Source organism: Podarcis erhardii (assembly GCF_964252035.2).
Source record: "Podarcis erhardii genome assembly, chromosome: 6".
In the NCBI taxonomy this organism is placed as follows: domain Eukaryota; kingdom Metazoa; phylum Chordata; class Lepidosauria; order Squamata; family Lacertidae; genus Podarcis; species Podarcis erhardii.
Window position 1 is genome coordinate 78,030,242 of NC_138510.1, and position 16,633 is coordinate 78,046,874.

Sequence of the window (16,633 nt, forward strand, 5' to 3'; positions counted from 1 at the left end):
AGATTAAAAGTTTCATTGGCAAGATACAATCACACACATCAGGTCTACTCATCGTGAAACAACAGAGGAGTAGAGATGGTATAGGAGTTTCTCAGAGGCCAGGTCTACCTAGCTTGGAATTTACCAGAAATGGTAGTCTGTTCTCAAACACTAGTTTGGATGTACGGTGTGTATTTTGCCCTCAACCTGGAAAAAATCCTGCAGACGCCCTGGTGACTATCGGTTACATGTTGGGCGTCTGAAAGACCTGCTGTGAAATTTCTCATCCACCACCACGATGTTCTTTTCAGACAGTCCGTCCTTCACACCCTAGGCTCACACTGTCAATTACTTTAGCACAACTGCCACTGCTAAAGTAGACAGACACCTTGTGGGACAACATCAACATCCATTAGTTCCTAGTCTTACTAGCTAATTTCCATTGATTGAGAGAGCTGCAGTGCTGAAGACAGGTGTAGTTAAGCAAACCAAGGTTTACAGCAGAGCTGGGGCACCTTGGGCTCGACAGATGTTACTGAACTACAACTTCCATCCTCCCTGGGCATTGGCCATGCTTGCTGGGGCTGATGGGAGTTGGAGTCCAGCGACATCTGGAAGGCTACAGGTTCCCTGTCCCCAGTTCACAGCAAACAACTAAACAATTCTACGAAATCTCGCAAGGGCCGAAAGAAAACAGCAACCCTTACAAAGCAAGGAAAAGGACATTTATTTACAAAGGTAATAATAACACATCAACTAGCTACAGAACTTCGGCTACTTTGCTGTTTAGCGGAACAACATTTTACAAATGGGAGCGGAGGTAATGTAAACACGAATATTCTATTCACAGGATAAAAAAAACTTTGTTACTACAAACAGATTTAAATAATACTGTGCAAGACGTAAAAGTACCAAGAACATGAAATTGCAGGTGAGGGTGTCGAAAATCTTTTCAGAAGGACATATCATCGCTCCACTGGAAATGAATTTCATGAGCGCTATTGTGCAAGCTAATTTTTGTAAAATTACAGTTGAGAGCGTCCTTCAAAGTAGACATTAAAAGTCAGTTTTGTTGTTTTGCAGTTAGAATTTAGGAAGACAACACATGTTTTGAACTCCACTTAATATGGGTGGAGGACGTTCTGCCATGTGATCATGAACATATTTATTGAGATAAATATGCCCTATGAAGCGTGCATAGGTTCGCAGCCTTAGTTTTATTCAGTCATAGAGAATGACATCACAGAACATTGTCTACACACTACCATGTTGTGACAGTTTTAAACAAGCTTAACTGCTGCAGCTCCCCCCCCCCCAAGATTCCTGGGAACTGTAGTCTAGCGTGGGTGCTGAGGAACATGTTAAGAGTTCCACCTAGTCTTTCTCATAGAACTTCACTTTACACTGCTGTAGGTTCGTGAAACTACCAGATTACACTGCTGAAAATGACGGAAAGGATTGGGTATGTATACAGACCCAATGTCATGTTAGTTCAAATGTGTGGTGTGAATCTGCCCAACTGTAAGAAGTACAGTTGATTTCAATGGAAAGATTAAGTGTGTCTTTTAAAATGCCCTCCACTGGAATCAGTGGGTCTTCAGTTGGATTAGAGGGGAGGGGAACCCCACAATCTGTAATAATACAACCTCACCAATGTTATTTTCTGAACCATCCAGCAATTATTCCGCTATATGTTGAAGGAAATGCTTTGGCACAGAACTGTGACTTTATGGCCCATGTTCAGCTAAAATATATGCTATTTATAAGGATGGTATAATGCTTCCAGTATTTCCTTCTGTGAAGGCAGTTCGAAAAGAAGTGATTAACCTTTTATTAATAGATAATGTCTGCCCTGCAGACACAGGTGGATTTAGGGGTGCCTGAGTGGTTCAGTTCCACTGGGTGCAGAGCTTTGGGGGCACCACAACTATGATGTAGAATGAAATTATGGTGTTGCTGCTGAAATTTGAAACCCCATGGTCTGCCATTGCCCACGGATCCCTTAACTTAGCTACCAAAATATGTGAAGCTGTATATATCACATTTTAAAACCTTCAGGTAGGTGGCTGTGTTGATCTGACACAGTCGAAATATATTTTTTAAAAAATAATAATTGTCCAGTGGCACCTTAGAGACCAACTAAGTTTGTTCTTGGTATAAGCTTTCGTGTGCATGCACACTTCTTCAGATACCTTGTCCTTCCACTAAGAATCTCAGGACAGCACCCATAGCCCTATCCCCATTTTCTCACTACAACAACCCTGTGAGGTAGGTTAGCTTGAGAGAGGGACTGACCCCAGCGAGATTAACACCTGCGTAGGGACAAACCTGGGTCTCCCCAGTCCTAGCTCAACACACTTAACAACTACACCACAGTGATTCTCACGAAAGTGCGTATTTTTGGTTTATCACATTGAGTTATGATGAGGAAGTTCATCAAAGCAATGCACAACATTATCCACCTCTGTTAATCTTGCAGAAAACATGTGGTTACTCTTGCTCTGTTTATACTTTTGGTTTCAGGGAGTTCACCAGGCTGTAGGATCTGTTGATTTTCGCCTTTCGAAAAATGTAAATCAATAGGGCTGCCATGGGTCCAGCTGCCGTTGCTAACGAAGAAACAGCAATGATCACAGGAGTCACGTAATCTGGCTCTTCTATTCTCTCTGCAGAAATCAGGGGGAAGATAAAGAAGTTGAAAGAAGTTGAGCTACTATATCAGTAGTGCTACCTTAAAGACAATACATCTTCACACAGAGTAGCTAATGTACTGCCCTACAGATGATGTTGGACTACAACTCCCATCATCCCTGACCTTTAGTCACGCTTGCTTTGGCTGATGGGAATTGTAGTCCAACATCACGCAAGGTGTTCCATGTTGGTTAGCTCTGTCCTAACAAAATACAGTAATTCCCTTCCCTTCTGAATTTAACATCACTCTTGCTCCCTCCTCCAACTCAACTGTTTGCGTCATTGTTAGGGATGGAGGAAAAATTCAATTTGGTACACCTTTATAAGTCAAATCCACAAAATTCGCACTTTCTGAAACAATATGTTCAATATGAATCCTTCAAAATCCACACCTATCCGAATATTGTGATGTAAATAATATTGACAAAAATGGATAGGCTAGGTCAAAAGTGTGCATAGAAATGAAGGTATTAGTAAAAATAACATACAAAAATGCAAATTGCTTGCAAAAATGTGCACATTTAAAGTGCAAGCAAAAACGTGTTTGTTAAGAGAAATTCATGCTAAAACGGTGATGAATTTTCTTGTGGATTTCTTTTAAAAAACACAAACACACAAATTGCTGCAAAATGTGGAAAGCTGAATTTAAGACTGAAAACTCGAGAAATGGAGAGAACCAAAATGGACAGTTTCTTCCACTGCTAGATCTTCTTGAGTAAAGAGACATAATAAAACACCCAAACTGTTGCCGAAGATATGGTATTTTTCCTCCCTTAAATTATTTTCCGTGGTTTAACTTCTTTGTCAATTTTGCTGTACTCTTTTTGGCATGTCTTCTCCAGTTTTCAGTCTTAAATTCAGCTTTCCACATTTTTTGTTCAGACAAGCACATCCCGACACTTGGATGTTGTTCGGGTATCATGCCTCATTTTTATTTTTACTATTAGTTTTAATTAACTTTAAATATTTTAAATTGTTTTTAAATCTATTTTTATTGAGGATCCTAATATTTCTTGTAAACCACCTAGGGCTTATACTGCAACTAAGTACAGTGGTACTTCTGGATGCGAACGGGATCCGTTCCGGAGCCCCATTTGCACCCTGAAGCGAACGTAACACGCAACTGTGCATGCGCGGGTCACGTTTCGCCACTTCTGCGCATGCGCGTGATGTCATTCTTAGCGTCTGCGCATGCACGAGCGGCGAAAGCCAGAAGTATTCATCCCGAAGCTACTTCAACCCAAGGTATGACTGTAGTTATCTCTCTGGCTAACTCAGGTATTGATTGACTACAACTCCCATGATTGCCACATCTCTGGTGTGACGATACAATAGGTGGGGAGGGCAGTGAATTACCTACCTTTGACTATTTTGTCCTCTTCTGTACTGTTTCCAACATCATCAACTTTCACTGCGTACGTGATTATATTGTTTCTGGATGCTGTATACGTTGTAAAGATTCTTCCGGTTGTGGTGAGGGAAGTTTCCTTTTCCGGATCGTCCCCTTTGCTGTCAGTCGCTTGATGTTGAGTATTATAGGTTGTGCTCTTAATGGCGAAATCTTCCACCTCAGTAACAGTTTCAGTTTGATCTGTTAATGCTGGAGTGGAGGGTGGCAATTCTGGAGTGGAGGGTGACAATTCTGGAGTGGAGGGTGACAATTCTGAAGCAGTTGCTGACAATTCTGGAGTAGAATGTGACATTTCTGGAGTAGAGGGTGACAAGACTGAAGAAAAAGGGGGATATATTCATAATCAATCCAGATAAAAAGGCTGAGTTAAACTGTGCAAATACTGTCAAATGTTGAAAACAAGAATCACATACAAATATCAACTTTTCAAATATTTGGCAAACATTTGAGCATTCAGAGCTGGGGAGTATTCCAGCACTAAAAACTGACGAGAAGGATTTAGCAGGCAAGTTAATTTCATCTCTGCCCTTAACCAAAAGTGAAGAGCACACAATCTGGCCCTAGAAATCAAAGCTGAACTTGTTTGGCTGTAAACCTTTATTTACCTTGAACAATTATTTCCACAGTCCTGCTTTCTTTCCCAGCCACGTTAACTGTTTCACACTCATAAAGTCCCATAGCTTCTGCTTGTACGGCTTTTATGGTTAAAGTAGCACCTTCCAAAATGAGCCGAGAGCCTCCACCCAAAAGCTGCTTTTTCCAGAAAACCTTTGGGGTGGGACTCCCATAGGTGGAACAAGTCAGAGTTACGGTGTCTCCTTCCTTCACTGTGTTAGAAGGCACAGCGACAATCCTTGTATTCCTTGGTCCATCTAGAAAACAAAATGCCAAAGGGATGCACTTTATCCAAGCCTTGACTAAAGATGTGAGATGTGTTCTGCAGATACCTGGCTGGTCTTAAAACAAATCTCACAGCCTTAGCCCCACAGCTGGAATATGGAGATTTGTTTTTTCATTTATCTATTTCAGTTATTTATACCACCCTCTTCAAAGCAAAAGTTTCCACGAAGCAGCTTATGCTAACACCAGCGCTTTCCAGAACACAAAGGTCGTCTGCTAAACACATCTGAAGGCCAGAAGAGGGGCGCTTGGTCAGTCTTGACCTGTCTTACAGGGCAAGGGCACTCAGAAATGTAATAACAACACCATTCTGCCCTGTGAGGAGGCAGAGAGCGGGGCAGGCAGAGATACAAAGCCCACCCTCTTCCAGGGCCAACAGACACCACCTGCCCTGTAAGAAGGAAGAGAGGACTTGGGGAGAGGGCTGTTTGTGTTCGTTTGTGTTTTTATTTTTATCTGCCAGAGAGTCAATCGCAAAACTGGAGAGCTCTAAAACTCAGTTTGGGTGCCTGAGCAGAAAGGCAGCATATAAAGTCATTGAGTAAATTACAAATAAATAAAATAGATGCTAAGTATTGCTTATTTATTCAAACTTACACTCCACACTTAGTGTTTCTGCCCTTTTGACTTTCCCAAACTCATTCTCTGCTTCACACTCGTAGTCTCCTGCATCATTAGGCGTCGCTCTAGGGATGTGGACGACTCCATCCTTGCTATCAAGGACCGCTTCTTCACTGGCTGATTTCCTCCTTATGGTGACCTTGGCAGCAGGGTTGCCCTTTGCAAAGCACTGCAAAGTAACACTTTCTCCTTCCTTAACTGACCCAGCAGGAAGGATGGAGAAGTCTGGAAGTCTGGGGGCATCTACGAGAGGAGAAACAACCACGTTGCAAACCTGTCATTAGTGTACGTTGTTAAATGTTTTCATTCAGTTCAGTAAGTTTATTGTGCTAGCCAAAAGCTCTGACCATTACCTTATAGTGTACAAAATACAAACATAGCAACAATACAACCAACACCAATAATATAAAGGAAAGAAAAATCAGATTAAACATCTCCAAAATAGATCATAGCAATATCATCTAACTCTTTCCAGTTTTAATTTTCCTTTTGCAGCCAGTGCCAAAAGATCTACTTCGTGTGTCACAAAGCATTAGTGTCTCCCTATGTATTATTGCTTCCATATGGTTTATTTATTTTCTTTACTTATCAAGATATACTCATCGCTTAATTGTAGTAAAAACCAGCAAGTAGTTTACGCTAAACAATGGCCAAATCAAGAGCAAAAATGGGACAGATTTATTATTACAGTGGTACCTCGGGTCAAGTACTTAATTCGTTCCGGAGGTCCGTTCTTAATCTGAAACTGTTCTTAACCTGAGGTACCACTTTAGCTAATGGGACCTCCCACTGCTGCCCTGCTGCTGACACGCGATTTCTGTTCTCATCCTGAGGTAAAGTTCTTAACTACTTCCAGGTTAGCAGAGTCTGTAACCCGAAGTGTTTGTAATCCAAGGTGTTTGTAACCCAAGGTACCACTGTATTATTAACCCAACAGGCCTTTTTTCAGCAAGGTTGTTCCCCTGTGTCACTAAATTTGTCACACACTACAGTGGACACGGGTGGCGCTGTGGTCTAAACCACAGAGCCTAGGACTTGCCGATCAGAAGGTCAGCGGTTTGAATCCCCGCGACGGGGTGAGCTGCCGTTGTTCAGTCCCAGCTCCTAGCAGCTCGAAACCACGTCAAAGTGCAAGTAGATAAATAGGTACTGCTCTGGTGGGAAGATAAGCGGTGTTTCCGTGCACTGCTGTGGTTCACCAGAAGTGGCTTAGTCATGCTGGTCACATGACCCGGAAGCTGTCTGCAGACAAACGCTGGCTCCCTAAGTCTATAGAGCGAGATGAGCGTGCAACCCCAGAGTCATCTTCGACTGGACCTAATGGTCAGGGGTACAATTACCTTTACAGTGTGTAAAAATGAAAACTATGTCACATCCACACTGATGATGATGATGATGATGATGATGATGATGATGATGGGATAATTAATCAGTGCTGCAGCCTAGGTCTTGATTCTCTCCTGTACATATAACATAGACCTGAATACCAATTGTCTCAATTTACTTACAGTTAACATGCAGTATTTGTGTTGTTTTCCTCGCCTTGGGCTCAAACTCCATCTCATCAATTGGCAGTTCGGCTCTGCATGTGATTTCTTTCCCATTATCTTCTTCACTGGGAGTAAACGTCATGCTTGCACTTTTCGTCTCGACAGATTTGATAAGGGGTTCTCGGGAAAACTCTGTCATCCGACGAACCTCCCCTTCTATCTCCAAGTAGATCTCCAGCCGGTCAGCGGGATACACTTTAGGAACATGGCAGGTGATAGTGGCTGGTTCCCCCAGAATAAGCGGCTGGCTGATCTCTATAACAGGATCACTGGGGAATGCTAGAAATAGGACACAGAAGGAGAAAAGGTTACTCAAGAGAGGCTCAAAGTGGAATGTCTGCATGTTGTGCACACACCCTAGATTCAGGTTTCTGGTGTTTTGAGTATGTTCTGCTTCTCAAGTTAAGACCTATCACAGCTGAAGGAAAACTGAAGCAGCAGTGAGGTGGTTTTCATATGGGAATTTTTCCCCGACAGAAAGAACTTTCCAAATTCCGCATGTTTGTTGAACAAGTACTCATTCAGCTACATCAAAATATGAAGGACCCACTTGCTTCCGTGTATTTAGAAAGCAACATGGAAAATTTCTACCATGTGTTTTAAATTATAATGGCTCCATCTGTACAGTGGGACCTTGGTTCTTGAACTTAATCCGTTCCGGGAGTCTGTTTGACACCTAAAACCATTCAAAAACCAAGGGATGACTTCCGATTGGCTGCAGGACGTTCAGCTTCCAAAAAAACCAGAACACTTACTTGGGTTTTCGGTGTTCGGGAGCCAAGCCATTTGAGTACCAAGGTACCATTGTACTGGGGAGTCGTCCCCCCTCACTGACAACATTCAACTGGAAACTCTTCAAGAGCTTGACTGTGCTCTGTTCACCTCCTGCTCCCTTCAATGAGGCTTAGGCAGGTGGATTTCCATGGAGATTTTGTTCAACACAACCTATTCAGTATGTTAATGCACGTTGCAGAGAAAGCAGGTAATGTGAAGCTTTTTCTTCCTCTCACACAGTACTAGAACTCAGGGCCATCTAATGGGCAACCTCACATATAAATGATTGCAGTGTTGGAAGTGGGAGGTTATTAGAGCAAGGATCATAGAACTGTAGAAGGGATCCTGAGCATCATCTAGCTCAACCCCCTGCAATGCAGGAACATGCAGCTGTCCCATATGGGGTTTGAACCTGCAACCTTGCCGTTATCAGCACCACACGCTAACCAGCTGAGCTATAATGGTAGCAAGGCTCTTTGTGTCCAGATAGGGCTGCAGGTCATAGATCAGCCCAAACTGATAAAAGACACTTCATGCCTCTAAGAGCGACTTCATATACAGTGGTGGGTCCAAAATTGCTTAACTGAACCTTTTTTGAGGAGGGGGTGCAGGCCCCTCACCCCAGGAGAATGCTACTCAATTTATTCACACTGTATAAACTGGTGTGCAACCTCTTTCTGTAATCTGGGTTGTCTTGAGCAAAACAAACAAATTCAGAAATGAGCACAGATCAAATGAGACACACGTGGAACAATGAACACGTAAAATCCTGGATCTAGACCGTGGAAAAAGTAAGGTGCAACTAAAACAGGGAAAACAAACCGGCGCCAAGGGTTATAATTATTAGTAGGCTGAAACGTGATTGTTTCAGAGGGTTGTGCAGGAATACTACTTACAGTAAATGTCAATTTGCACCCTCTGTTGTTTCCTGACTTCCCCGCATCTAGTGTTGCAGAGATATTCGTGCTCGTTTTCAAAGCCAACCTTCATTGTTAAGACTGAGCTGCTTCCCCGTCGGCTCACATTTGCACCTAACGGGAAGTCAAGCTGAGTCCTCCAGGAAAAAGTGGGGCGATCACAGCCAGTTGTGTTGCACCATAGCTCCAGGTCTTCACCGATCTGTGCGGCAACTTGGTGGCCGGGCACAATGTCCTCCACCTCAAATGCTTTAGCTGAAAGAAGAGGGAAACAAACAGGGTCAATCTCTTTAATTCAGTTAGGCTTTATATTTTTCTGTAATGGCATTCCCCACCATATAGGCAATGTCTAAATCTGTCAGATTGTCTATTCTCAACAAGTCATCTCCAGACCACACCCCATTGAATTCAATGGCACATTCTGTCAAGCAAGGATACACAACTGTCTAAGCAAATACTGTACTGAGTTTCAGGTGTCTGGGGTTAAATCTATAATTGTGACAGTTTATAAACCTATACAAGTTTATGCTTGCTGGCGATCTAAGATCCACCTGTCACCAACTGCTTTGAACAGCCGACAGCAGGTGAATTATTGCCCCTAAGGCCTTGTTTAATTCATTTCACTTGACCTGTTTAATACACAAATTGATTTTGCATACAACTATAACAGCATTTCTAAAATTGCATGATCTGTACATAAGTACGTGGGCAGGAATTCCAATGTAAAATTACCTGGCTGGGAATATGCCCCATTGAACTCAGCAAGATTTAGGCTGCAATCCTAACCCCACTTTCAATAGGACTTACTACTGAGTAGACATTCTTAATTCAATTCACTAGGACTTACCTCTGAGTAGACATTTTTAACAGACATGGCTACCTACTTCAAATAAGTCTTACTGAATTCAGGGGAAAGAATTTATGGTATTTATGAGTAAACACAGGCAGGATCAGACTGTCAGCACAATCTTATGCAAGAAGTCACTAATTCTCAGAAGTAGGGATGGAGGAGAAATTTTGTTCCGTTCACATTTAAAGCTGAAGCAAATTCACGCTTTCCAAAACAAAAATGCATGCAGCTCTCCTTCAAAATTCACACTTACTTGAATTTTGCAATACAGTTCGCCAAACAAAAAAATGCATATTTTGTGGGAAAGTGTGCATAATAATTAATATATTGGTGAAAAGAACTTAATTGCTTGCAACAATGCGTATGTTAGTTAAAACAGAAATTCACACCAAAATGCAAAATGTGGATAACTGGAAAAATGATAAACAGGGATAACCAAAATGGACTGATCCATCCCTACTCAGAAGTAAGTTCCACTGCAGGTTTTACTCTCAAATAAGGATTAGGACTACCCCCTTATTAAGGACCCTCTTCTGCACATAAATTAGATTTATAATTGAAATTTCTTCCTTGCACGAGTGATGCTATTTTCCTGAAACCATTCATTTTATAAGGTAACAGTTTAAATGTCTCATACTAATAGACTGAGCATGCAATTTTTAAAAACATGCCTCACATTAAACAAACTACAACTGTATGTTTATTTTCTGAAGTGAAGGGCAGGGTGGGTAGGCAAAGCCAAAATTCAACAGATAGCAATGTTAGTACCGTATTTTTCGCTCTATAAGATGCACCAGACCACAAGACGCACCTAATTTTTGGAGGAGGAAAACAAGAAAAAAAATATTCTGAATCTCAGAAGCCAGAAAGCAAGAGGGATCGCTGCGCAGTGAAAGCAGCAATCCCTCTTGCTGTTCTGGCTTCTGGGATAGCTGCACAGTCTGCATTCGCTCCATAAGCCGCACACACATTTCCCCTTACTTTTTAGGAGGGAAAAAGTGAGTCTTATAGAGCAAAAAATATGGTATATATCTAAAAGCACAGAATTCCCGCCTCCTGAAAAATACCAAAGCAAAGCACACAACTCACAAGTTAGGACAGCCATAAGTAAAAGCGCCGTCAACGCTGACAAAGTTCCTCTTGACATTTGGCTGCCTTTTGCCTTAAACTGGTATCAAGGGGGAAAAGGAAACCAGTCTCAAAACCTTGATGCTGCTCCTTCTGAAGTGAAAGCCAAGGCTTTTGAAAGTATTTGCTCCGAGAGGGAAAGCAGTGTGAGGAAACTCCATCTCTTTCTTTTTTATATACAGTGAAGGAGGGGCGGCTGTGGGGAAGGGGTGAGGTGGGCAAGACAAAGTTGGAATTTCCATGCCGGGAAACCCCATAAAGCAAGAGTGAAAAGTGAAACCCCCCTCAGCGAGGAGTGGATTTGGAGTCACTCCCTGGGCTTTTCTCCCTCTACTGCTTCCTGAGCTATATTTCATTTCTCACAAAAAAAACCCCTGACAACAGCATGAAAGAAAAGCAAGAGGCTCTCTGTCAAGAAGGGAGTGCGGGGGGGGGGGGGAGAGAGAGAGAGAAAGGAAGAGAAAATAAATTTAAGTGCGGGAGAAAAATGAAAATCTAACAGGAAGGAATTTTATTTATTTTTTCAATTTTTTTATTAACTTTCTAAATTTCAAAACAAATAAACAGACAAAGAGACATACATACATCCTGTTTAAATCTTGGTAACATTATTAAGTGATTTCCTCAAATCCCCTTGGTTGAATTTCATTATATATCATTTTAACAGTTCTCCAAAATCGATTTTCTCAAAAAATTAACTTGATCACTTAACATCTTTCATTCTTTCTAATTTAACTTTAAACATCTTAAATCTTATCCTTACATATTTGAATCGTTAGCCTATCTATTATTTGCAAGCTTTCCCAATTAAGTTATCTTAATATAGTTAGCTAAATAGTCTTTAAATTCCATCCATTCTTCCTGATACTCCTCCTCTTTCTGATCGCGGACTCTTCCAGTCAGGTTGGCCAGTTCCGAAAAATCCATCATCTTCATCTGCCTACAGGAAGGAAATTTAGGGCTTGTTCTACCGGGGGGAAATGGTGAAGAAAAAGGGTTAAATGACCCTAAATAACTTCAAGTGACAACATATACAGGACTTTAAGTGAGCCTCTTTCTTTCTTGCTTGGTTCTAGTACCCCCCCCCCCAAATCCGTTGCAAAGAGGGAATGAGAACACTGCCCAACCTTACAGGGCTGTTGTGACAATTCCTATATTAAGGTTCCCATTTTTATTTGTTTTACTGGCTCATGGTCCCTTGATCTGTCAGATTGAGGGCCTGACCTGTACTCATTAGCAAAGGGGTGGGCAATCTTTGTCAGGCTGAGGGCCACAGTCCTTTCTGAGCAACCTCCCAGGGGCCACATTTCAGAGCTGGGCAGGGCCAGAGGCAGAGCACCAAATTTTACTTTTGTTACATTTGCCTAGCTTCTGCGCCGACTTCTCTCATCCATCCGGTCATGCAAGACTTCAAGGGCACATTGCAGCCAGGCAAAAACACCAAAGGACAGTGCAAAGTAGGAACAGTGAGGTGTGTGGCCTGAGGAATCGAGGTGGGGCTTGAGAGATTTCCAAGGGCCAGATAGAGAGGTCTGGAGGGTCACATTTTCGTCGACTTCCCATCCTGTTTTCCAGGGAGTTGTTGTTTCTCCCTTCTATCTATTAAATCATAACCCACAATGGTATAATCTAATTACTTCTGTTGCTCAGTGAGTTCATCATACTATTATATTTCTTTTAGTATGAAAAAAGGCACCCGTTCTTTCATAAAACACTCATCATTAGATTATCTTAATTTTGCAGTTAATTTTGCTAGTTCTGCATGGTCCATTATCTTGCTTAGTTCCCCACCCTCGTATTGAGGCATCTGATCAAGGCCTGTATTTTAAAATGAGCTTAAAGATATATTTGCAAATGTTTGTATGTTTCATGCCAGGCAGAAAGCAGCTGGCTAAGTACTTTGGCAGTTGTTTATCCTCCTGAAAAGCCCCCCCCCCCAATTTATAGCAGTAGCAGGAGACAAGTTTCTCAAAGTTGTAAAAGGGAATTACAGGCTGGGAGCAAAGGTTATACTGACCCTACATATTACAGAATACAATCAAGCTGCAAAAACACTAATTAAGAGTTGGTAAATAGTAAGATTTATTGTTTAACAGAAAATAATACCATGTGCCTCCTATCAGACTCTAGCCATATTTTCCTAAAGTTAAAGGGCAAAGAGCTAATGGGAAAAGCAGCTGGCTGGGAAAGGGGGGTGTAAACTGAAGAGGCTTCTTTGAAGCTGTTTTTACTGAGTTCCTTTTTACTTTTGAAAAGGCCTTTTCTTCTAAAAAGCTATCTATGTTATGAATGAGATTTGTTGGCTTAATGTAATTATGCAAAGAATTTAGAAAGTAAGAAATGTTAGATTCTTATGTTAGATTCTTATTTCATTGATGGTGTGTGAGAATGTGAACCCAAGATCTCTTTAGATAGATCCCAAACCCAAGATCTGTTTAGATAGAATGTAATACCATGAGCCATTTGTTTTGGAATGCAGGGGCAACAGGGGCAAAAGGTGATCTGGTAATTAAGGTGCCTTGTCGAGGCAAATGTAAGATATATGGCTACTTGTCTGCCATTTATCTATAGAAGGAAATACAGCTCTTTGTCTCCCATAAAAGGTAATAGGAAATGGGTGTATCTTTTATGATTGGTTCTAGCAAACAGCCAATAGGAATTTCAACCAGGCTGATTGGACAGAGGCAGCCAAAGGAGGAGCAAGGGGGCTGGGCCGAGGAAATATAAGTGCTGGCCATCAGGGCTGAAAGGGGCAGAGCTTTGGTAACCATATACCACTGTGCCTATCATTTATTTGTCTGACAAATAAATTATTATTTTAATTTCTCTATTGCCACGTTGAATATTTCATTCCAGCTAAGCGTTAACCACAAGCAGGGTGCTACGGTATGAGCAGGTGATAGCAGGGCCGGCCCCTCCATGAGGCAGACTGAAGCAACTGGCTCAGGTGGCAGAATCCAAGAGGCGCCTCTACAGGCAAACCACCCATCCTGTTGTCACTGGAGAAGTGAGGAGAAGTGGTTGTGGTGGCTTCCAGGTTCGAGAGAGATCTTGCAGGAGCCCTAGTAAGTGAGGGGTTTGGCAGGGTGTCCAGCACCTTCCTGTTTTGCCTCAGGCGGTGAAACAGGATAGGCCACTGCGGGTGACAGTTTTCCTTATGTGGAAAAAAAGGTTATTTTTTTGCAAACTTAGGCAGCATGAAAACAAGATGGATCCTTTTGTTTTCTGGTTCGTTGCAAATTTGAGTGTGACAGAAGCTCTGTATAATTGCTAAGCACTATCAATGTGTCATGCACTTGGAAGGGAATTTGACAAGCCGTTTCGCTCCGAAACTTTGTTCACCATTGAAGCATTTGAGAAAAGAGCCAATGTGTTATGTACTGAAGTTCTCACCCTGGGCCAGCAGGGGGATACTGTAGATAGTTTTCACTCAGGTCCGCATATGCAAATAAGGGATTGAAAGTGACGTTCAGTGATTGGATAGTTACAGAAAGTGGTTACTGTTGCGTTCTAGTGGAGCTCTATATAAGCAGGCTGGCTGAATCTTTCAGTTCTGTTCTGTTCTGGCCTGTGAATAAACAAGAGCTGTTTGAAGAATCACTGTGTCATCTGATATGTTCACCCACAACTTAACACAATGTGGTGCAAAGGCTAGCGGGCTGGATTAGACCAGGGTTCGAATCCCTATTTAGCCATGAACCACACTGGCTTCATGGGTGTTTTCTCTCTGCATCTTTTGGGGTGCTGTACACCACCGAGCCTCTTGTGCTTGCAGATTGTAAGGTCGGCAGTTTGAATCCACGTGACAGGGTGAACTCCTGTCTCTTTGTCCCAGCTCCTGCCAATCTAGCCAGCTGAAAGCATACCAGCATGAATAGATAAATAGGTACCTCTGCGGCGGGAAGGTAAACAGTGTTTCCGTGCACTCTGGCACTTGTTACGGTGTCCTGTTGCACCAGAAGCAGGTTAGTCATGCTGGCCACATGACCCAGAAAGCTGTCTGTGGACAAACACCAGCTCCCTAAGCCTGCAAAGCGAGACGAACGCCACACCCCATTGTTGAAGTCCACTGGACTTAATCATCCAGGGGTCCTTTACCTTTTACTTTTACTTATAGAGAAACCATTACCATGTCATCCCTGTCCCCCACTTTTTGTCATTGTGACGCTGGAATGGTTATAATCCGTTTTGTGCCAAAGGGGCACCTCTCAAGCACTTCCTGAGCACATGTGTGCACAGAGCTCGGTTTCCCCCTCCTGGGGCAGACCTATTGACTTTGCATAGCTGTTCTGCTCTTCCTCACTATATATATAACCTATGTATGACTAAAAATAGTCAAAATACAAAGCTGTACAGTGACGAAGATGCCTTCGTATTTGAACATGCAGCATATCTTTTCTGTATATCAGTAGATCACTGCCCCGGTTTCTTTCAAAGGACTAGGGAATTAAAATAAATGAATAAAAGGTCTGTGGAAATGCACATTGAAGGGACAGTAATTGTTAAATAGTGGATAGACATAGCAGACGATGCAGCAATTTCTCCAAAGCAGCTCTTTATTTGTAAGCTGGAACAGAACTGAACAGCAAACAGCTCAGCCGACTTTTATAGGCTGTCAACATTGTAGCAACAACAACTCAGGGTTTTCCGCCTAAAGTAACTGATGTGGACCTGAGTGAAAACTATATACACGATACCCCTGGTGGCCAGGGTGAGAACTTCAATACATAACAGTAATGGAGAACACCGTTGCACACTATTTTGAAAAGTGCCCTGGCAATATTCTAGATGTTCCCGCTAACCCACTTAGGTTAAGCACTATCTCTCAGCCCATACAATGGGGCAGAAGAACAGGTTATGTTTGCTGACCTGAGTTTCTGATGTAAAGGATGGAATAGAATTGTAACGAATAAATATAGAAAAATGCCACACCAAAATTGTCATTCCTCAGTACCCCTGCTCCCCAACCCCAGTCCGTAATAGTTGTAGAAATTGGCTACAGGTTATATTTTAAAGAGATAAACTAGAGATATCATAAAGGGTAGAAACACAAGAGATCGACTTTAATGACCTTAGAAAAGCTGGTAACTAAAGCTCTTTCACTCTTTTACCAAAGTAATCTGCGATTTTATTTCTCTATCCTCTAGTGGCCTAGTAGGTGTTGCCATAGCCAAATAATTGAAAGGGATTTTTGTTATTGTTGTTGCTCCTAATTCCAGGAAGGGACTTTAAAAGAAAATTACTTTAATCTAGACTTGGGTGGCCCTCCGAGTGGAAACAATGGGGTGACTTCAAAATTCAGAAACTTCAAAATTCAGAAACAGAATGGAACCAGGAAATGAAGCTGTCTGAAGGAAACCGAAACTAAATGAGCGTTTTCCACCTCGGTAGACAGAGCAGAAATCTGAATCATTTAACTTTACTCTGCATTTTCTCTCTGTATCCTTATTTCCAATATTCATCCCTAGTTTGTAGGTGAGCTGACCAGGAAAGCAACATATTGGTCTGCTCATTAACCCAAGCTTGATCAGCAGGTGAAAAAAAGTTTTGCAGTTTGGGAATAACCACAATCACCTGCTAATGTCTGAAGAGGAATCCACTCTTAATGGCGAAGGTATAGAGACTGGCCAAAAAGTTGGCCGCCCTCTGAATTTTGCCCCATTTCATGGAACGGCTGAAGCTGAACCCTCCACCAGCCCTTCTGGTGGAAAATGTGAAAATTCCTCTTTCCCAACGCATTGAGCAACCGCCTTCAAACTAATAAATCCTCCTCTCTCTCAGAAATAAAGGGAAATTCCTGCCTTCTATGTAG

At 42.1% G+C, this 16,633-nt stretch overlaps 1 protein-coding gene across 1 annotated transcript; it reads right to left on the reverse strand.

Moving 5' to 3' along the window:
- Nucleotides 1-1,698: 1,698 nt before the first annotated feature.
- On the reverse strand, nucleotides 1,699-11,133 carry VCAM1 (vascular cell adhesion molecule 1). The gene is made up of 7 exons (XM_081867083.1): nucleotides 10,783-11,133; nucleotides 8,823-9,098; nucleotides 7,111-7,431; nucleotides 5,579-5,845; nucleotides 4,687-4,953; nucleotides 4,031-4,396; nucleotides 1,699-2,645 (listed from the first exon to the last, which is right to left on the reverse strand). The coding sequence occupies exons 1-7, from the start codon at nucleotides 10,838-10,840 to the stop codon at nucleotides 2,485-2,487; spliced, it is 1,716 nt and encodes a 571-aa protein (XP_081723209.1). The 5' UTR covers nucleotides 10,841-11,133; the 3' UTR covers nucleotides 1,699-2,484.
- Between the last annotated feature and the right edge of the window lie 5,500 nt (nucleotides 11,134-16,633).

What these genes read in the sequence shown, in the direction of transcription:
- VCAM1 (XM_081867083.1), bottom strand. Translation starts at nt 10,840, where the DNA reads ATGTCAAGAGGAACTTTGTCAGCGTTGACGGCGCTTTTACTTATGGCT. An exon ending in ACAAATACTGCATGTTAACT is followed by an intron (nt 5,846 to 7,110) that starts GTAAGTAAATTG and finishes CTCCTCTCGTAG; the next exon opens with ATGCCCCCAGACTTCCAGAC. An exon ending in TGTGGAAATAATTGTTCAAG is followed by an intron (nt 4,397 to 4,686) that starts GTAAATAAAGGT and finishes CTTTTTCTTCAG; the next exon opens with TCTTGTCACCCTCTACTCCA.